Source organism: Salvelinus alpinus, chromosome 1 (genome assembly GCF_045679555.1).
Source record: "Salvelinus alpinus chromosome 1, SLU_Salpinus.1, whole genome shotgun sequence".
NCBI lineage: Eukaryota > Metazoa > Chordata > Actinopteri > Salmoniformes > Salmonidae > Salvelinus > Salvelinus alpinus.
In genome coordinates, this window is record NC_092086.1 from 60,450,483 (window position 1) to 60,473,517 (window position 23,035).

The window sequence follows — 23,035 nt, forward strand, 5'->3', positions numbered from 1 at the left end:
GAATGGGAGAAAAAGGTAGGCACACTCAGTTAGAGGGACCTGCCAATATCTCTTCAGCAGATCAAACTTGCTAACGTACTTAGCAGCACCAACAAGGTCCACACAATCATCGACCCTGGGCAAAGGGTACAAGTCCGACTTAGTAATGGCATTGAGTTTCCAGAAATCGGAAAACAAAACCGCAGGTATTAAAATACAGGGCGAACTCCACTGACTGTTGTCATGTTGTGCAATGCTATGGTCAAGCATGAACTCCACCTCACTGCGGAGCTTCTCTCTCTTTTCAGGATTCACTCGATAGGCATGTTGTGTGATTGGATCAGAGTCCCCAAATGTCATGCTCTAGTACATTTGTCTGAGTTGGCACATCTGAGCATAAACCCTGATATTCTCAAAGCAGTGAAACATTGTTTCCTTTTTCCTTCAGAGACGAGTGTGCCAAAAATACATCAAGGTTTTCTAGAATCTCTGAGTTACTCAACCATCCACAGGGTGTATTGGGCTTTCCTTGTGCTCTTGAGGAAGACTATAGTCAACAGTGACAGCAGCAGAACATCACTATCGGTTTCCACCGACTTGTCCGCCTGATCGTAACGGGTGAAGTATGGTTTCAACATGTTGACATGACACAGGCATTGTTTTGTTCTTGTTGCCTTGCAACAACCACTCTCTCAGCAAACTCAAAGGATCTCTGGCATGATATTCAAACATGAGCTCATTTGGACTAAAACCGAGAGATTCCTGAACAACCTCCCACGCTGCAAACAGCAGAAGACACCTTCGTTCCAGTCATTCTCAACCTCAAAGCAGTTAGCTCTCAACATAGACTTCAAAGTCTGATGAAGTCGCTCAAGAGCACCTTGAGACTCTGGGTGGTAGGCACTAGAGGGGCAATGGGTAACACCCAATTGCTATAGCACTTGCTGGAAGACATTTGACATGAAATTCTAAACTTGGTCCAACTACACTACCTGCTAAAGTCCAAATGTTGAAAATAATTTTACCAGGGCCTTAACAATATTTGGAGACGTGATTTTCCTCAGAGGATTGACCTCAGGGAAACGAGTAACAGCGCACATAATGATCAAGAGGAACTATCCTGAAGGATAGCAGCTTTAACAGTGTCATAATCTGAACTCTGGTCAAGAGATAAAGTGGCATATACTTTGAGCCCTTCTCACAACAACACTTTGGAGGAGCAGTAACTAAATATCTCACGGCCATTTTAGGGATGTAGCAATCCGCTCAAACAGAGTAAAATATACATCCACATATTTTTTGTTGAAAGGCGGTACAAGCCGGCTGTTCCGACCAAGATCAAACTCTGAGGGTGCAGGATGGCCTGACTGGATTCTGAGGGCTTCCAGATCCATCTCTTAATCTAATGGAATGTTCACATTCCTGATCTTGTGGTTTGGCTCCTCCCTCATCTTGTCTTTCCCTGTGCTCCAACTCATTTATGTGGCTCCAATCTCTCCTTAGGTTCTATTTCCTTGTGCTCAAGGTTTCATTTCTGTTGCTCCAACTTTGCCTATAGTTCTTACTCCCTCAATTGCACGTCTATGGGACTCCCCCCACCACCCGTAGCACCCTTTTCATCAGCCTCGCCAAAACAGTACCGATCAACTCTTTGACTACTGTTTTTGGATTGCCAGATGCCACTTTGATGTCATAATACTTTGCAACGATGAGCAGATTTGCCTTACTACATTTATCTAGCATCCCCCATGTAGGGTTTTCCACAAATGCTTCCAACTTAAAGTCCATGGATTTTTTTTATAAACCTGTGTGTTTATGCAACTTTCAAAATTATTGGACCAATGTCAGTGACAAACTCTACCACAAAACTGAATTTTGAACACTCAAATATCTGGGCACAGCAGAGCTTCAAAGTAGGTGATTCGAGCCTCTTTCATACTCATGGAAACCAAGATCCTGTACGGGGCCCCATTTTGTAACGTTCCCAACTGACAAACTGAAAATGTCGCTGACAACAAAGGGATCTAACAAAGAAAAATAACTTTGACAACCACAAGAAAGGAAAGAGGTTTTAAAGGTGTTCTGAAAGGCACCCATGTGGGTTCCCGCTGAAAGTTGGCAAAGCCACTAGTAAGGGGTTTCTAAAGACACCCACCAAGGATGCCCACTAGGTCTGCCTCCGGAAATAAAAAAACACAATTTAGGATAGAGAGTAAAAAGAATATGGAGCAAAACAAACAGGAGAAACACCAAAAATCAGGCTTCTTTCAAACTTAAAATAGGTTGAGCTCGAAATTGCACCTCAGCTGCCGTGAAGTGTAGCTTTCCCAACATCTCTTAAGCTCAATTGGAGCACTGGACCAGCCACTCTTAAATATCACCAGGGCTAGGTGAACCACCTTCTGACTAATGAGGTGGACAAGCCAACACAGGTATAACACATACTTACATTTACATTTACATTTAAGTCATTTAGCAGACGCTCTTATCCAGAGCGACTTACAAATTGGTGCATTCACCTTATGATATCCAGTGGAACAACCACTTTACAATAGTGCATCTAACTCTTTTAAGGGGGGGGGGGGGGGGTTAGAAGGATTACTTTATCCTATCCTAGGTATTCCTTAAAGAGGTGGGGTTTCAGGTGTCTCCGGAAGGTGGTGATTGACTCCGCTGACCTGGCGTCGTGAGGGAGTTTGTTCCACCATTGGGGTGCCAGAGCAGCGAACAGTTTTGACTGGGCTGAGCGGGAACTGTACTTCCTCAGAGGTAGGGAGGCGAGCAGGCCAGAGGTGGATGAACGCAGTGCCCTTGTTTGGGTGTAGGGCCTGATCAGAGCCTGAAGGTACGGAGGTGCCGTTCCCCTCACAGCTCCGTAGGCAAGCACCATGGTCTTGTAGCGGATGCGAGCTTCAACTGGAAGCCAGTGGAGAGAGCGGAGGAGCGGGGTGACGTGAGAGAACTTGGGAAAGTTGAACACCAGACGGGCTGCGGCGTTCTGGATGAGTTGTAGGGGTTTAATGGCACAGGCAGGGAGCCCAGCCAACAGCTTACTAAACTTACTTACTAAACGTGTCGAAACAAATTGGTGCGCCCTACGTGCTAACATGCTAACGCGCTACCTCTAAATACAAATGGAAAAACCAAAACCGGTAACAATGTCCATCATCCATTTTGTATGATATATTATGAATTACAATTCATATGATATGTTACGAATTTGCAAAACGTACAATATGTAATGAATTTTCAAAATGTATAATATGTTACGAATTCCAATTTGTTGTGGCTAACATTATCTAGGTGGCTAACGCTAATGTTAGCTAGCTGGCTAATGCTAGCTAGGCTATAGGCTAAGGTTAAGGTTAGGAGTTAGGGTAAAGGGTTAAAGTTAGGGGAAGAGTTAGCTAAAAGGGTTACAGTTAGCATGTTATCTAAACTTCCCCTAACCCTAAGTAGTTGCTAATTAGCTAAAATGCTAAAGTTGTTAGTGATGAGATTCTAACACGCAACCTTTGGGTTGCTAGACGTTCAAATTATTCGCCTACCCTCCTTTTGTTTTTGCGTTACGTAACCTTCTGTCTTATGTTCCATAGCAAACGTAACATATCATACTAATTTGAGTGTCTTAGATTTACTTGTACTATGTTACGTCTGTCTCTGAGACCAGGCTTTACATCCAGCTATTTATCCTGTAAGAATCCAGCAATAGTGAACACATTTTTTATCCATACATATTAAATTAACACAATTGAGTAGCCTACATAATTGAGTATAGTTAGTTTTTTTTCAATTAGTTCTCATTGAAGACCGAGAAAGCACTCTAGACACAAACTGTTATAGACCTATATCCATCCTGCCCTGCATTTGTAAAATCTTCGAAAGCCAAGTTAATAAACAGATCACCGACCATTTCGAATCCCACTGTACCTTCTCCACTATGCAATCTGGTTTCCAAGCTGGTCATGGGTGCACCTCAGCCACGCTCAAGGTCCTAAATGATATCACAACTGCCATCGATAAATGACAGTACTGTGCAGCCGTCTTCATCGACCTGGCCAAGGCTTTCGATTCTGTCAATCACCGCATTCTTATCGGCAGACTCAATAGCCTTGGCTTCTCACATGACTGCCTCGCCTGGTTCACCAACTACTTCTCAGACAGAGTTCAGAGTGTCAAATCGAAGGGCCTGTTGTCCGGACCTCTGGCAGTCTCTATGGGGGTGCCACAGGGTTCAATTCTTGGGCCGACTCTCTTCTCTGTATACACCTCTACGCAGACGACACCATTCTGTATACATCTGGCCCTTCTTTGGACACTGTGTTAACAAACTTCCAAACGAACTTCAACGCCATACAACACTCCTTCCGTGGCTTCCAACTGCTTTTAAATGCTAGTAAAACTAAGTGCATGCTCTTCAACCGATTGCTGCCCGCACCGACTAGCATCACTACTCTGGACGGTTCTGACCTAGAATATGTGGACAACTGTAAACTCTCCTTCCAGACTCACATTAAGCATCTCCAATTCAAAAGGAAATCTAGAATCGGCTTCCTATTTCGCAACAAAGGCTCCTTCACTCATGCCGCCAAACATACCCTCGTAAAACTGACCTACCGATCCTTGACTTCGGCGATGTCATTTACAAAGTAGCCCCCAACAATCTCACTACATATCTGTCGCCAAACCCACTGGCTCCAGGTCATCTATAAGTCTTTGCTAGGTAAAGCCCCGCCTTATCTCAGCTCACTGGTCACCATAGCAACACCCACCCGTAGCACGTGCTCCAGCAGGTATGTTGCACTGGTCATCCCCAAAGCCAACACTTACTTTGGCCGCCTTTCCTTCCAGTTCTCTGCTGCCAATGACTGGAACGAATTGCAAAAATCTCTGAAGCTGGAGTCTTATATCTTACTCTCTAACTTTAAGCATCAGCTGTCAGAGCAGCTTACCGATCACTGTACCTGTACACAGCCAATCTGTAAATAGCACACCCAACTACCTCACCCCGATATTATTACTTACCCTCTTGCGCTTTTGCACCCCAGTATCTCTACTTGCACATCATCATCTGCACATCTATCACTCCAGTATTAATGCTAAATTGTAATTATTTTCGCCTCTATGGCCGATTTATTGCCTACCTCCCTACTCTTCTACATTTGCACACACGCTGCATAGATTTTTCTTTTTTCTTTTGTGTTATTGACTGTACCTTTGTTTATGTGTAACTCTGTGTTGTTGTTTTTGTTGCACTGCTTTGCTTTATCTTGGCCAGGTCGCAGTTGTAAATGAGAACTTGTTCTCAACTGGCCTACCTGGTTAAATAAAGGTGAAAAAAAAGAAGAAAGAAAAAATAAACTTAGTAACATGACTAAAAGCATGATCTGAAAGAACTGCAGGTAAAATCCCGCCTGCTGATGAGTTTACACCACATTGTTTTAACCTGTCGTCTTTAACAATAATTGGAACTTATTAAGCTACTCTGATCCCAATACACAAGGCAAACATTACAGAGCATTTATTTTGAATGAATAAACAATGCATTTGGAAAGTATTCAGACCCCTTGACTTTTTCCACATTTTGTTATGTTACAACCTTACCCTGAAATTGATCAAATAATTTTTTTCTCTCATCAATCTACACACAATATCCCATAATGACAAAGCAAAAACAGGTTTTTAGAAATGTTAGCATATGTATTAAAAACAAAAAACTGAAATATTACATTTGCATAAGTATTCAGACCATTTACCCAGTACTTCGTTGAAGAACCTTTGGCAGTGATTACAGCCTCGAGTCTTCTCTGCAGAACCTCTCAAGGTTTCCTACAGACGTGACGCTAGGCATTCAGGCCAAAGAGTTAAATCTTGGTTTCATCAGACCAGAGAATCTCGTTTCTCATGGTCTGAGAGTCCTTTAGGTGTCTTTTAGCAAACTCCAAGTGGGCTTTCATGCCTTTTACTGAGGAGTGGCTTCTGTCTGGCCACTCTACCATAAAGGCCTGATTGGTGGAGTGCTGCAGAGATGGTTGTCGTTCTGGAAGGTTCTACCATCTCTACAGAGGAACTCTGGAGCTCTGTCAGAGTGACCAAGGTCCTTCTCACCCAATTACTCAGGTTGGCCGGGTGGCCAGCTCTAGGAAGAGTCGTGGTTGTTCCAAACTTCTTCCATTTAAGAATGATGGAGGCCACTGTGTTTTTGGGGACCTAAATGCTGCATAAATGTTTTGGTACCCTTCCCCAGATCTGTGCCTCGACACAATCCTGACTCTGAGCTCCTCGGACAATTCCTTCGACCTCATGGCTTGGTTTTTGCTCTGACATGCACTGTCAACTGTGGGACCTAATATAGACAGGTGTGTGCCTTTCCAAATCATGTCCAATCAATTGATTTACCACAGGTGGACTCCAATCAAGATCTAGAAACATCTCAAGGATGATCAATGGAAACAGGATGCACCTGAGCTTCATTTTGAGTCTCATAGCAAAAGGTCTGAATATTTACAGTACCAGTCAAAAGTTTGGACACACCTACTCATTCCAGGGTTTTTCTTTATTTGTACTATTTTCTACATTGTAGCATAATAGTGAAGACATCAAAACTATGAAATAACACATATGGAATCATGTAGTAACCAAAAAAGTGTTAAACAAATCAAAATATATTTTATATTTGAGATTCTTCAAAGTAGCCACACTTTGCCCTGATGACAGCTTTGCAAACTCTTGGCATTCTCTCAACCAGCTTCACGAGGTAGTCACCTGGAATGCCGAAGATAGACCTATTTAGTTATAGTCCAGGGCTTTATTTGTGTCTGGAAAACTGGCACCTATTGATATCTCTCTCGCTTCCTCCTTCTATAGCATACTTATCTCCTGCTCTTTCTCCTTTACTTCTCCTCTGTTATTTCAGTTCATCACTGTAGGATGGACTGGCCCATGGATCTGCTCCCATTGCCCCCCTGTGCTGAGCTGGGGGTCTGTCCTCTGAATGGGCTTCTGTGGACCCTGCTGCTCCTCTTCCTATGGTATTGTTACAGGGTGGGCTCTGACCCGCCAGCTCCAGGCCGAGCCATCCCAGGTAAGCACAAGTCCGGCTCCAGGCGCTCTGTGTTGTCCCGCGCCGGCAGCTGTGCTGGAGCAGTGTGCAGTGCCACATCAAATGTGGCCACTGGCGATCGGGGGACTCCCTGCATCACCATGGAGACGGGAGAGGAGGAGCAGGGGCAAGGATACCTGACCCCTGTGCTGAGCCATGCCCTGTTCCCAGCCCAGGCCACAGCGAGTGGCAGGAAGCTGTATGCAGCACTGCAGGAGTATGCAAAACGCTACAGCTGGGCTGGCATGGGACGCATTCATAAAGGACTCCGGGAGCAGGTAATGTGAAATCTGAAATTTACAGTCATTTCAATGAATGAATGATATAACTATTGATTTTTGAATAATATGAAATGCCTCATGAGCTTAATACAACTGTCTAACTCCATCATAACCCAAAAGATGATGGTTGGTTGGTCACACTTTATTTGGATAGTACGGATAATCTATCTGTAGATGCTCTACAGATGGTCATACTATCAACAAACTATATTTTCATAAGAAACTGGAAAGGAAAAGGGTGGTTGATACCTAGTCAGTTGTACAACTGAATGCATTTAACTGAAATGTGTCTTCCGCATTTAACCTAACCCCTTCTACGTTTTGCGATTAGGGATAGGTATAGAATAAAGGTAAGGGTTATGGCAAGGGTTAAGTTTAGGGTTAAGGCTTAGGGTTAGTAGATATTTAGTTGAAATGTTACTAATAGTCTGTAGAGCATCTACAGATGGACTATAAAAATAAATTGTTAGTGGTTGATTTACTCCATTGTTTGTAAACCAAGTGTTTGTGTATCTGTGCCAATACTGGAAAGAATTGCCTGCATTTTTAAAAGACACCAGATGAAACCGATATTAAAGGTGAATCAGAATCTCAGGTTCCACCTACACACTTAAAAGTCCCAATGCTGCTGTTTTTATCTCAATATCAAATCATTTCTGTGTAACAATTAAGTACTTTTGTTCTGCCCTCACAATGTGTAAGCTACAAAGCTTGGCTTACACTCTTCCAATAAAGAATTAGGGAGGCACTGGTATTGTTAAGAATCTTTAGTAGAAGATATTTAGTTTGTAAAACTGTAACAGATACAGAAAGGAGAAAATGTATTAGAAAAATCACTATATACATTCACACAAATGGATACAAATAAAGAACAGCATTTCTATCACGAGCTAGCAACAAGAAAATAAGCCTATCTAGCCAACATGACCATGCAGAAATGATGACAATTTACATCACAAACATATACACACAATCTAAGTGTCCATATAGCTTAATAACTATAATTTACCTCTGTCACGAGATATCTGAACACTTAAAATAGTTATATACATCCAAAACCCAAAGAAGCTAAATTCCGTCACGAAACGTTAGCTAGCATGCTTACACACAATGTTAAGTGAATGGGCGATAGTTAGCGCAATTAGCTTAGTATCATCGGAACTTAGAAAACTAGAATAAACATGTAAAAAACATAAATATTCTAGAAACACAATTTGAATTAGCGAAAGCATGTCCTAATAACTCAAAGTTCTTACAAATGTATCTTTAACCAAATCCTAGTAAAATGGAAAAATAGTCGGTCTGTTGTTGTTGCTCGGTTTGTTCTGACAGGAAATAGCGTTGCATCGAGAGTTAGCAAATTAAAAGCTACAGTACCCAACTTCGCCACTAGATGACAACAAAGTATACTTTGTACATTAGTACAGCTATCAGAAGACTCCCCGCTATGTCACTATGTTTACTTTTGGAGGAGTAGAACGACTTCGGAGACAGATCTGAAGAACACCGTAGGGGTGCCCTGTCTCATGACTCTCACTTCCACTATCCCTGACTTTGTTATAACCGCTTGGTACAGTTTTGACAATGAGTCCAACAGGCCATTCATTTCGGTGGACTTGCGTGTCTTTTAGTAAGACGACATCTCCAACTTGCAGATTAGGTTTGTCAACTTGCCATCTGCATGACTGAAGTGTCACCAGGTATTCTTGTCTCCATCTTTTCCAGAATGTTTGCTGTAGAGATTTTGAGGTTGAAGTATCCTGGAGGTGCTGTTGTAGTTTTAAAAAATTGTGTCAGAAGCATTGCAGGTGTAAGAACTGCTGTCATCTCTGGATCCATAGACACTGGGACTATGGGTTGAGCGGCCATGACTTCAGCCATGAGTGTGGTAAGGACTTAATGTGTGAGACGAGTAGAACTAACTTCCAGAAGCATAGCATCCAGAATGCGACGAGCGATTCCAATCATCCTCTCCCATGTGCATCTTTGGTCTTGAAGGTAAGTACTCATCTCAGTCAGTTGTTCTGATCTTCAGCTCTTTGCAGACTGAAGTTTGTGCCACGATCCAAGCGTAGGTGCTTTGCACGTCCTCGGATAGAGAAGAATATTCTCAAACCATTGATGAAGCTGGGGGTAGACAGACTCTATCACTTCGTTGTGTACCGCTCTTGTACTCATGCAGGAGAAGAGGACGGCCCAGCGGTTACTTTCAGCGCTGCCTCCTCTGGTCCGGTGAGAGGTGATGCTCCAAGGTCCTAAGATGTTCAGTCCAATATGAGTGAACGGAGGATCAGAGGCAAGTCTGTCTGCAGATAAGTCTGACATCTTTTGCTCTTCCAGTTTTCCTCTAAGTTTTCTGCAGATCACACACTTATAGATTATGCTGGATACCAGTCTTTCACTTCCAATGATCCACAATCCAACTGACCGGACTGTGTCTTCAGTGAAGTGATGACCCTGATGTGCAACTTGCTCGTGGTATTGTCTCGCCAACAGAGTGGTGACGTGGTGGTTCTAGGCCATGATGAGAGGGTGTTTATTTTCCCATGACATATCAGCTGCCGCTGTGCGACCTCCAATTCTTATCAACCCGTCTTTATCGATGATAGGGTCCAGCTTCTTTAGTGGAAAGTGTTTGGAGACCTCTTCTCTTTTGGTGAGGCACTTGATTTCTTTGAAGACTTCTTGCTGTACGCATCTGATGATGGTGGTTTTGGCCTGTTTAAGATGGTTGCCCTTGTCACTGTCTGGAGTCTGGAGCCCTGGAGAATGCTTTGGCTATTTGGAGTAGTTTTGCGATTGCTCGGGTGAGTGACTTCCAGCTGGAGAAACGTTCAAACCTGTGTGAGCCAAGTTGGACTTCAGTAGCTTCGGTAGTGAAGGTTGTGACTTGCAGCCGGATCTCTGTATCAGTATCGGATCCCACGAGTTCGAAGGTTTCTAACTGAGTAGTCTTCTATCTCTATCTTTGTCAGGAAGAGTGGGCCTGAGAACCATCTGTTGTGTTTGAGGATGGCTGCTGGCTTGCCGTAGTTTTGTGTTCTTTCAAACACTTTGCATCCGAAGTCATCCGTATCTCCAGCTGGGCCAGCGGCCTCTATGGAACTCTGAGCTTCCGAAAGTTGTGTTGTGTTATTCAGTCTCTCTTTGATCTGAATTATGTTAGCACAAGGGCTAAGGAATGATGTGCGTCCATTTTGCAGCACATTTGTTCTGTAAACACTAACTTTAGCTGGCTTGTGAGATCCGTTCAGACATACATCACCGATAATGACCCATCCGAGGTCAAGGCGTTGTGCATAGAGTGCGTTGTATTGCTCTCTGACTTTGTGCACTCTTAGTATGTCTCTTCCCGAGCAGGAGAAGGATTGCTGCGCCCGTGTCGAGTGCTGGAATCTTGTCTGCAACAGGCATCAGATGCAGGAGGTGACTTGCAATTTCAGGTGAGGGAATCTCTGATCTATCGTCAGGCATCATGTCACATTCTATGAGAGTGGGAAGAGTAAGCTGTGTTTTTCCTTCCAGTGACTCCACAATGTAGTTGCTGAACCTCCTCTGACAGCGAAGAGGTCGAAGAACTCAGTTCTGACTAACAACCTGTTGCTCTGTTCATCTAAGACGGTATACATTCTGACTGCCTTCTCTCTGTGATCTGCGGGATACACTTTGACTATCTTGGAACATGATCTAGAGCTGACTGCCTCTCCACAGATTTCAGTGCACTCTGAGGTTACTGCAGGTGTTGCATTTTCCCTATGCTCCCCGCCATGGTCTTCCTTGGCTGCGGAGTTCTCGGTTTTCCATGGGGCTTGCCCCGGATGTAACGCAGACGGATGTCTATCACTGTTGCACTCTTTCACTGCACCGCTGTCTCAGTCTTTTGCGAGATGTTTGGTTGAAGCACAGCATCTGAAACAGATGTGGTTGTTTTTGAAATAAGACTTGCATTCATCCAGTGTCTTGCTCCTGAAGCTGCGGCATTTTCTCAGAGGGTGAGGCTTGTTGTGTAATGGACACTGTTTGTTTGGGACCTCAACTGTCTTCCTTGAGGGATGAGCCTGGTTAGCTTCAGACTGAGATGAAACTTCTGTCTTCCGTACGGACACTGGAGTTCTGTGTTCTCTGTTGTGCTTCTCTGATGGTTTTTCAGTCGATGTGGAGCTTGAACCTCCTGTGTTTAGAAAGATGAAGCTTGGATCATTGCGAGTCCTCGATAGCGATGTGAAGAAGGGATCCACTTTTCCTGTGGCTGGGCCTGTCGTGTAGTCAGTCTTTTTACTCTTCTGCTCTCACAATGTGTAAGCTACAAAGCTTGGCAGACACCTTACACTCTTCTAATAAAGAATCAGGGAGGCACTGGTACCGCTAATAATCTTTAGTAGGTATGGGGGACAAAATGGCGCCGTGAAGAGAACACTGTGTTTCAGTGAGCTCCCGTGGCATTCGTAGATTTCTCTTTTTACATTAATCTTCTAGCTTGAAAAAGTGGTAGAATTTGCTAGATTAGTTATCCTACAATGAGTCTTGATGGCTTTTTCTCAAAAAAGTTAGACAACATGCCCTGCAGAACTACTAAGAACTCGACCAAAACCACCATCCCTGTAGATGTGCAGGAGGAGCTAGCTAACGTTAGCGAAGCTAACGCCACTGCGGATCCAGGCACAATAGACCTAGTGATTAAAAGGATAACGGATAACATTACTAAAGTGATCAATGTTAAAATAGGAACGTCTTGGAAGCAATAGCAGGCCATTCAGCTGAACTACAGAGGTTGGTTGTCAAGCGTGTGGATGAGGCGGAAGGAAGAATTGCTACTGTGGAAACTTCAACTACATCAATGGACACTAAGATAAATGCACTTGAAAAACAGGTGCGCGAAATGGCAGAGCACATTGATGACTTGGATAATCGAGGACGCAGATGCAATATCCGTGTTGTGGGACTCACGGATAATTCTGAAGGGACACGCTCAGTAATTTTTTTTGAGGAATGGATCCCTGGCTACCTACAAATGGACACTAAGGCTGGTCGTGTGAAGCTGGACAGAGCCCATCGCTCTCAAGCAAAGATACCCGGCCCCAACCAGCGCCCACGGCCAGTGGTTATAAAGTTCCACAACTTCACCGACAAGCAGCGAGTCATGGATGCGGCTAGAAGCATCGATTCTGACGGTAGTCAACGTCAAGGTCCAAGGGTCTCATTTTTCAATGATTATTCCACAGCGGTTGTACAAAGATGCAAAGCGGTTGATGAGGTGAAGGCTCGACTCAAGAGAATGAAGATGGGCTACACACTGCTGTACCCGGCCACATTGAAGATTATGGTCAACGGATCGCCTAAAAAAACTCTACACACCTGAAGAGGCTGCTGTGTTTATTGACTCTCTCGGGGAAATAACTTTAAGCTGCACCTCCGCAGCGTTTGATAACTTTTTTATTCGAATCTGATCATGAAGCAGTAGTGTGAGTTCTCACGTGCTCCTGTTCAGTAATATGCGTATCTTTATTCTTCTTCTTGCTAAAGTAACTGCCACTATAGCTCAGACTGAAATATGTGGGAATCTATATTGGTGCCCAGGCTTGGTTTTAGGTGGAAGAGCCTCAATCTTCTTCTATTGATTTTCATTTCCATATATATATAAAGGATAAGGCTATTGAACGGCAATGTGGACTTAAGAGTCTAGTTAGCATCATCGGAATTTAGAAAACTAGAATAAATGTAGACAACATAAATATTCTAGAAACACAATTTGAAATAGCAAACGCATGTCCTAATAACTCAAAGTACTTACAGATTCGTCTTTAACCAAAGCCTAGTAAGATTTAAATAAAATTGAGCTAGTCTGTCTGTTGTTGTTGCTCGGATTGTTCTGACAGGAAATAGCTCTGCACCGAGAGTTAGCAAATTAAAAGCTACAGTAACGTTACCCAGCTTCGCCACTAGATATAATAGTTTGTACAGAAGTACAGCTATCAGAACAACCTTACTGTAATATGTTTTCCATTAAAATATTCAAAACAAAACAAAAATAGCTTTTTAGAAAATACAACTTTTCTCATGGAAGAATTTTGCTAGGATTGTCTAGGAGTGGTCTGAGTGAAGGACTTAGTGGGAGGAATATGTAACCTGAAAACTAGCTGTTATTGGCAGAGAGGTTTGGAACTCTGTTTCTTATTGGTCTATTCATTTATACCGTCTGGTGATGTCACCAGGCAGGCCAAAAAGGTCCTGTGTAGATTGTATTTTCAGCTAGCAACTATCAGCAATAACACTGATCACATTTAAAAAAACACTTTTACAGTGTTAGTTTCACCAGCTGTTGTACAAATATGACACAAAACTGAATTTTGACTGCAGTCTTTCACAGAAATGATTCTATATAGTACCAGAAAAGGGTTCTTTGGCTTGTAACGATAGCAGAACCCTTTTTGGTGCTATATAGAACCCCTTTTGAAAGGTTCTATAAACAACCATGTTCAAAAGGTTCTATATAGAACTTTTATGGTGCTGTGAAAAGCCCTTTCTTAAAGGTAGACTCCGCTAAATGACTTAACCACGAGCAACACTAAAGATTTTAACATGGTGATACTTGCAACATTTCGCTCTCACACAGTCACACTTTCTGTGCATGTGCACCAAAACAGCGGAGGAGTTGAGCCTCGCACTTCAATGCTCTTACTTGTTGCAGAAATTGACCCACGATGCCATTTTCTTTCTGCATCTACATCATATTGCTGAGTCCACCTTTAACGCTAAAGCAGTCATTCTGGCTGCTCATGAATTATCTTTATTTATTACTCTGCAATTTTTTTAATAAGTTATGACTTTTTCTACATAAGTCTGTATAACATACTGTCTGTGTTAGAATCTTAATATCACAAACAGAACTGGAGTTTTAGGAGGGCCTGTCATTTTTTGAATGGTTTTCCCCCGTTGCATCTCCTCCCGACAGTAGGGCCTGCTCCGCTCCTTCTTCCGACAGTGGAAAGTGCAGTGCCCAACAGATAATCACTCCGATAATTTCCTTGAAACTGAACCTAAACTAGTTTAACACATATAACAACAGATTAAAAAGATTAAGTCAAGTATAATGGGGAGAAAGGGGTAGAATGGATGAGTTGATAAGCAAGGGGAAACAGTGATGCATAATTATGTAATCACCACTTATGAATGAAGAACAGGGTGGGCTATTCCATTGTATTGATCCATTCTAATTATAATATTAAAGATGCAATATGCAGAAATCGCTCTGCCATTTTCTGTTTGCTAAAATTCTAACAGTTGACAAAACAAGCAAGTATAATGTAGTAGAGAATCATTATACCATGTAAACCGTTGTCAAAAAATATTGTATTTCAGCTGTTTGAATCTGGTGTACGAAACTGAAAGTAAAAGATGCTAAAACGAAACTTAAGAATGGGAAGCTTAGAAATAGTGCACACAGAACAGATCTACTGCTTCTTAGACTTGTTTTCAGTGAGAATGACTCACATTTCTATATGAATTTGGTAAGGTCGCCCAAAAAGTTACATGGCTTTAAAATGGTATGTACCCTATATCAGTCCACCTAATCAAAGCAGTCTTATCAGTCTACTTGGAGTAGGCTACAAATCAAATCTAATTTATTTATATAGCCCTTCTTACATCAGCTGATATCTCAAAGTGCTGTACAGAAACCCAGCCTAAAACCCCAAACAGCAAGCGTGTGTAGAAGCACGTGTGAGTGTGCATAATTGTACATGCTGAATGGCTTTCAATATCTGGGAAAATATCCATTACGGGCAGCAGGTGAGCGAGTGATGGAGAATGTGGTGATAAGGCTCGTGAAACCTTAAGTTAGCAAGGGGCGAAATGTCACCATGGACAATTTCTTCACTTCACTGTCATTGACAAACCAGTTGCTTGCAAAGAAAACATGTCTGCCCGGCAACATGAACAAAGTGAGATAGGGGCTGCCTCCCTCTGCACAAAATGAGGCACCTGCACAGCCGTTGTACTCCGCAACAGTGCTGAAGATTGACAAGATGATGGGGGGACAATAAAGAGAAAACTGGAGATTATTACGCACTACAACCAAAGGTATGTCAAAGTGTGTCAAGCAAGTGAAAGTTACGAATATTGTGTCAATTGTTAGGACAAGGGATAACAGCTAAATGAAATCCAGCTGAGGCCATTGCATGAAGATGCACACAAGCATAAGCTGACAATAATTTATAATTTTTTATTGTTATCTTATCGACACATTCATTATACTTCCATTATTGCTTTTGTGCTGAGTTTCACTATTTATCAAGGCCAGTTGGCGGATGTTTAGTCTACTAATGTTTTTGTCATTTGACCGCGCATCTTCACCGTGCGTTTTGGTGGTTGGGGTATTTTTTCCCCCGGGAATAAACAGAAAGTCAGTCATTGCATGTCAATTCAGGAGCTGATATTATAAATGTTTTAATTTAAATAATGTAAAGGTTGGGCTAGATTCTTGTCATTACAACTCATGCACCAGCTAGAGCCAGAGCCATATATTTATCTATATGGCTCTGGCTAGGGCTGTGTCCTACTCATGGAGCTTAACTAGGGCAAGTCATTTTATGCAATCAATAGCTCTACAGAAAACTGTGATGCCTAGTAGAAAAGAATATACTATTTCTTATCAGTAACGTTATGATGAAAAAGGGACTTGCATCACAAAGCAAAATAAAAAAAACAGTCAGTAGGACAGTGTAACATTACCGTTAACAGTAGTAGCTAAGTTAAAAACACCATAAACTAGTAAAAGGAATGGCAAACAAATAACATTAAAAATTACTTTGTGGTGACGAGCTACGAGTGTTAGCAACTTAGCTAGCTAGCAACATATCTTGAATGGTTGGAGCTTTCCCGTCAATGGTGGAAATACGGTGGGAACAGAACCAGGTGTCAACCGGTCCCCATTGTAGTCAGTGTCCACAAAGTGATCACTGGCCACAGTCAAACACAGCCGGTGAATGACTTCAGGCGTCATATCGACACCATAAGCAGGATGTCGGATGGCCTGCAGCCAGATCACAAAGCTCAATCGTGGTCAGGAAACGAGTGGAAATGAGTAGTGTATTTGTAGCTGACTGGAACATTAATGCACCCGGGTACAATGCAATAAAAAACACATTTATTTGGCAATTCAATGCAGAGACAACAATCATTGTTTATTTAATAATAAATACTGTTTTTAATGCATTTTAGGTAATTTAGGAAATTCAGCATTTTGATATAAAAATACAGAAATCTAAATACTCCCTTGTTGACAGGCAGTGGCTGAGACAGATGTTCTGACTGTATATACTGCACTCTTTGAGAGAGGTAGTTAGCAAACCAGGCCAAAGACCCTTCAGACACGAATACTCCAAAACTCCACAAGAAAGGAATGGTCTACCGTATCAAAAGCTTTGGCCAAGTCAATAAAAATAGCAGCACAACATTGCTTAGAATCAAGGGCAATGGTGATATAATTTAGGACCTTTAAGGTTGCAGTGACACATCCATAACCTGAGCAGAAACCAGATTGCATACCCGAGAGAATAGTATAGATATCAAGAAAGCCAGTCAGTTGATTGACAAGTTTTTCCAACACTTTTGATAAACAGGGCAAAAGAGTAATTGGCCTATAACAATTAGCATCAGATTGATCTCCCTGTTTAAATAAAGTACGCACCGTGGCTGCCTTCCAAGCCATGGGAACCTCCCCAGAGAGGAGAGACAGGCTTGGCGAGGATGGGGGCAGCAACCTTAAGGGACATGGGCAGCTGTGAGGAGGAGGATTTATTCTCCAGCTCTTTATCCGTTTTCCAGAACTTCTTTGGGTTAGACCCACATGGAGAGAACTGCTCCTTAAAGGAACAAACTTTGGACGTGCATTTGTTAACGATACCACAAAAAAAATATTAATAAAGGTCCAAGTGTATTCGACAGAGGGGATCAAGCTGATTCTATACCAATTTACAGAGGCCAGATCATGAAGGAATGCTTGCTCAAGCGTCTATGACAAGTCAGGACAGGTTGTTTCACTAAGCAGCCATTTGTAACACAGGCTGTAAAACAGTGATCACTAAGGTCATTACAGAAAACACCTGACTGATACCTATCAGGATTATTTTTTAAGGATAACATCAAGGAGAGTAGCCTTTTCTGGGTGTTTTGAAGTCATACCTTGTGGATTGGTATTCTGAGAAAGACTTAGGGAGTCCCATTGCTTTAGGACTTGGTCTGGTGATTTTAAGCATGTCCCAGTTTAGGTCACCTAGCAGGACAAATTCAGACTTAGTGTAAGGGGCCAGGAGAGAGCTTAGGGCATTTAGGGTACAAGCCGGTGCTGATGGTGGCTGATTAAACCTAGCAACAGTCAACAAAGAGCCATTTGAATGTTTAATGTGTAAAACCAGCAAATCAAATTGTTTGGGGACAGACTTGGTGGAGACAACCAAGCACTGAAGGTGTTCCTTGGTAAAGATTGCCACTCCACCACCGTTGGAAGATCTGTCTTGCCGAAAAAGGTTATAACCAGAAAGGTTAACGTCAGTGTTCAAACACTTTTTCTTAACCCCGTCTCAGTAATGACCAACACATCTGGATTGGAGCTGTGAACCCACACTTTCAATTGATCAACTTTAGGTAATATGCTTCTGGTGTTAACGTGCAGAAAACACCGGCTTTTACGAGAGTAGAAATCAGAATTGGGGCTCGCAACAGTAGATGGGCCAGGGTGTACATGCACATTTCCATATATAATCAGTAGTAATAAGGCAGAGGACAGGGAGAGCTCTGTAGTGTTCATTTATAACATTTGAATGTGCATTAGATGGCAACAAGATCATATTGTACAGCAATTTCATCAGGTAACATGAGGTGGTTAGAATAGGATGGAAGGCCAAGAGTCCGTGTAACCAATAGAGTCAGAGTCCCGAGTGTGGGAACAAACAGACTGTCCCACGGTTGGGTAAACAAGCAAGTTCATAGTCAACAAAGCACACAGGAGTCATGAGGCAAATAGCATAAAGCACAAGCTAAAAATATAACAACTTGGGTCTAGCCATTGTAAGTTCAGTCACTCGCCTCAACTGTGCATATTTGCTGGAGAGCGAAACTCGGGAGAGAGGGGGGAGTGTGGCGGGGGTACCTGTACCAGATGGGGAGACAGGCCAGCTCTTCTTGGGGTCCAAACACACCAAAGCACCCACATTACATATACATAAAACAAAAGGTAAATGTTTGTACTGAATGAGCTAAAGATAAAACTGTACATTTAACATCCCTACACAAAATGTTCAATACCACCATACAACAATATCATAATGTGTGAGTATGCATGTGTGTGTCTCTTCACAGTCCCTGTTGTTCCATAAGGTGTATTTTACCTGCTTGTTAAATCTGATTCTACTGCTTGCATCAGTTACCTGATGTGGAATAGAGTTCCATGTAGTCATGGCTCTATGTAGTACTGTGCGCCTCCCATAGTCTGTTCTGGACTTGGGGACTGTGAAGAGACCTCTGGTGGCATGTCTTGTGAGGTATGCATGGGTGTCCGAGCTGTGTGCTAGTATTTTAAACAGACAGCTTGGTACCTTCAGCTGGTCAACACCTCTTACAAAAACAAGTAATGAGGAAGTCAATCTCTCTTCCACTTTCAGCCATAAGAGATCGACATGCATGCCATTAATGTTAGCTCTCTGTGTACTTTTAAGGGCCAGCCATGGTGCCCTGTTCTGAGCCAACTGCAATTTTCCCAAGTCCCTCTTTGTAGCACCTGACCACACGACTGAACAGTAGTCTAGGTGCAACAAAACTAGAACCTGTAGGACCTGCCTTGTTGATTGTGTTGATAAGAAGGCAGAGCAATGCTTTATTATGGACAGACTTCTTCCAATTTTAGCTACTGTTGTATCATTATGTTTTGACCATGACAGTTTACAATCCAGCGTTACTCCAAGAAGTTTAGTCACCTCAACTTGCTCACTTTCCACATTATTCATTACGAGATATAGTTGAGGTTCAGGGTTTAGTGAATGATTTGTCCCAAATACAATGCTTTTTGTTAAGTGTTGTTGTGTTGTTAAGCTCTTTGTTAAGTGTTGCAGTCATTTCAGTAGTAGCTGACGTGTATAGTGTTGAGTCATCCGCATACATAGACACACTGGCCTTACTCATAGCCAGTGGCATGTCGTTAGTCAAATTTGAAAAAAGCAATGGGCCTAAACAGCTACCCTGGGGAATTCCTGCTTCTACCTGGATTATATTTGAGAGGCTTCCATTTAAAGAACACCCTCTGTTTTATGTTAGACAAGTAATTCCACATTATAGTTTTTTCAGCAGCAGACTGATCGATAATGTCAAAAGCTGCACAGAAGTCTAACAAGACAGCCCCCACAATCATTTTATCATCAATTTCTCTCAGCCAATCATCAGTCATTTGTGTAAGTGCCGTGCTTGTTGAGTGTCCTTCCCTATATGCGTGCTGAAAGTCTGTTGTCAATTTGTTTATTGTGAAATAGCATTGTATCTGGTCAAACACCATTTTTCCCAGAAGTTTACTAAGGGTTGGTAACAGGCTGATTGGTTGGCTCTTTGAGCCAGTAAAGGGGGCTTTACTATTCTTGGGTAGCGGAATGACTTTAGTTTCCCTCCATGCCTGAGGGCACACACTTTCTAGTAGGCTTAAATTGAAGATGTGGCAAATAGAAGTGCCAATATCGTCCGCTATTATCCTATTTTCGATCCAGATTGTCATTGTTGATAGGCAACAATTCTTTCACCTCTTCCACACTGACTTTATGGAATTCAAAAGTACAATTCTTGTCTTTCATAATTTGGTAAGATATACTTGGATGTGTAGTGTCAGCGTTTGTTGCTGGTATGTCATCCCTAAATTAGCTTATCTTGCCAATGAAAAAGTCATTAAAGTAGTTGGCAATATCAGTGGCTTTTGTGATGAATGAGCCATCTGATTCAATGAATGATGTAGCCGAGTTGGCTTTTTCCCCCAAAATGTCATTTAAGGTTGTCACGAATCCCGCCGAAGATGGTGCCTCTTCCCGTTCGGGCGGCGCTCGGCGGTCGTCGTCGCCGGCCTACTAGCTGCCACCGTTCCCCTTTTCTGTTTCATTTAGTTGTGTCTGATTTGTTGCACCTGTTTCATGTTTAGGTTTGATTGTGGGCTATTTAAACCCAGTTGGCCCGCCGACTTTTGTGCGGGCTTGTTTTTCTGTTTGTGGTGTTTCGTTCATTCTAGTGGTGTCTGTTCCTATTCTGTTTAGTCCTGTTTGTTTGGACTGTGACTTTACACGCCCTTGTGTGTGTGGCGTGACCGTCTCTCTGGTATTTTGGAATATTAAATCCACGTCCTTTTTGAACTACCCTGCTCTCTGCGCCTGACTCCTTCACTCACCACTTTTGGAATCCTGACAAAGGTGCTCCAAAGCATTTTACTATCATTCTTTATATAATTTATCTTCGTTTCATGGTGTAGTTTCTTTTTATTTAGTTTAGTCACAGGATTTCTTATTTTGCCGTACGTTAGCCAATCAGTTGTGCTGCCAAACATATTTGCCATACCTTTTGCCTCAATTTGAAATTCCTCATCAATCCAATGAGATTTAACAGTTTTTACTAATTTTCTTAATGGGTGTGTGCTTATTAGTAGCTGGAATAAGCAATTTCATAAATGTATCAAGTGCAGCGTCTGGTTGCTCCTCATTACACACCACAGACCAGCAAATATGCTTTACATCATCAACATATGAATCACTACAAAACTTCTTGTATGACCTCTTATACACTATATTAGGCCCAGATTTTGGAACTTTGGTTTTCCTAGATATCGCTATTATATTGGGATCACTACATCCTATGGATTTGGGTACTGCTTTAAAGCAAATTTCTGCAGCAGTAGTAAAGATGTGATCAGTACATGTTGATGATTTCATTCCTGTGCTATTTGTAAATACCCTGGAGGTTAACTGACAACCTGAACCAGGTTGCAGGCACTGGTTACAGTTTGAAGTTTTTACTTGAGTGGGCCAGTCAATATTTATATCGCCCATAAAATATACTTCTCTGTTGATATCACATTATCAAGCATTTCACACATATTATCCAGATACTGACTGTTAGCACTTGGTGGTCTATAGCAGCTTCCCACAAGAATGGGCTTTAGGTGAGGCAGATGAACCCGTATCTATATTCCTTCAACAGTATTTAACATTAGATCATCTTTAAGCTTTACAGGAATGTGGTTCTGAATATAGGCCGCAACACCGCCCCCGTTGGCATTTCTGTCTTTTCGGTAGATGTTATAACCATGTATTGCTACCACTGTATCATAAAAGTTATTATCTAAGTGAGTTTCAGAGATAGTCAGAATATGAATGGCATCTGTTACAAGCAAGTTATTGACTTCATGTACCTTGTTTCTCAGGCTGAATATGTTAATATGGGCAATTTTTTGCACTTTTCTGGGATTCTTGATTGTTTGTAATGCTTTACTGGGAAGCTTATCAGAAGTAGACTTGCTCATGTTAGTTATATTGGAGCTGATAGTGCAGGATGAGCTGCACAAAGTGGTCTTCCTACTAGGGCACACCGCCTCAGTGCTAACAGTGTAACTCTGGTTCATTGGCTCACGATTACTGCACACAATAGCTGTAGGATCAGAGGTATTCAGGGAAATTAGTGGGACATAATTTTTAAGTTACTTACATTGTCTGCTAATGCCCCTGGGATAATGTACATTTGATGCAGCATTATGATGACTCATTGTCACAATGGTAGGGATTAACTGAGCTGGTCTTGGGTCATTGATAAGTCATTGTTTCAACGCAGCCTTGAAATGCGTGGACAAAGTCCAGGAGCCAAGATGGTTTGGATGGACTCCATCATTCCTGTAGAGTATCTTCTGTTTCCAGAAGGTGTCAAAGTTATCTATAAAAGTGAGTTTTCACACCTCACACTTTCAGTGTTAATTTCAGTCAGGTTCTTTCCTAGCAGCTTGGTAGCCTTAATAAATCAACTTTATATAAAAAAATTACCTAGAGATTGTCTTTTACTTTTTGGCTTCGGAAAGTAGGTTCAGACTGAACATTACTCACTCAACTTTGTGTTGGATGGTATTTCCATGTTCCGCTTTGTTTCTTCTGCAGGTTTTGGCTTGTTAGAAGTTTTTTTTCTTCATTGTCGTTGGTAGTAATATTCCAATCCAGGTAATTTTGTCCAAAAATCAAGGTTTTAGGTATAGAATTGGAATGAAGATTTTGATGTTGAGGTTAATATCCTGTATAAATCCTTGCACATTTTTTAAATATACTTTCATCCAACTCTAATTCTATATTTAATTCTATATTGCAGAAGAACTCAGGAGCCCTTGCTCTCTTGTCTATTCGCTCTCTTGTCTGATAGCCCATCAAGGGTGGATGGCTTCTTTTGTATTCCAATTTATTGGAAAGGCTGCCAAACCATTTACACCTGGCCCACAGATTTGTAGTGCACTTTCACTCCATTCTCTGCCTACCTCTCTACCAATGCCACTAAATGCTATTATTTATTTGGTAACGTTCCACATTTCTGTGTGGTTACAGGGTTAATTTTGTGTGGTTACAGGGTTAAAACAGAAATAACTCAAGGTTAATAATTCCAAGTGGTAAAGGTTAGG

The 23,035-nt window shown here is 42.0% G+C and overlaps 1 protein-coding gene across 1 annotated transcript in view; it reads left to right on the forward strand.

Annotated features, from left to right (window-relative positions):
- Positions 1 to 23,035, forward strand: part of asphd1 (aspartate beta-hydroxylase domain containing 1) — a 78,820-nt gene that overhangs the window by 2,942 nt on the left and 52,843 nt on the right. Inside the window, exon 2 of the mRNA XM_071412540.1 lies at positions 6,896 to 7,359. Coding sequence (XP_071268641.1) covers positions 6,910 to 7,359 — 450 coding nt within the window. The 5' untranslated portion in view covers positions 6,896 to 6,909. The remainder of the gene's footprint in view (positions 1 to 6,895; positions 7,360 to 23,035) is intronic.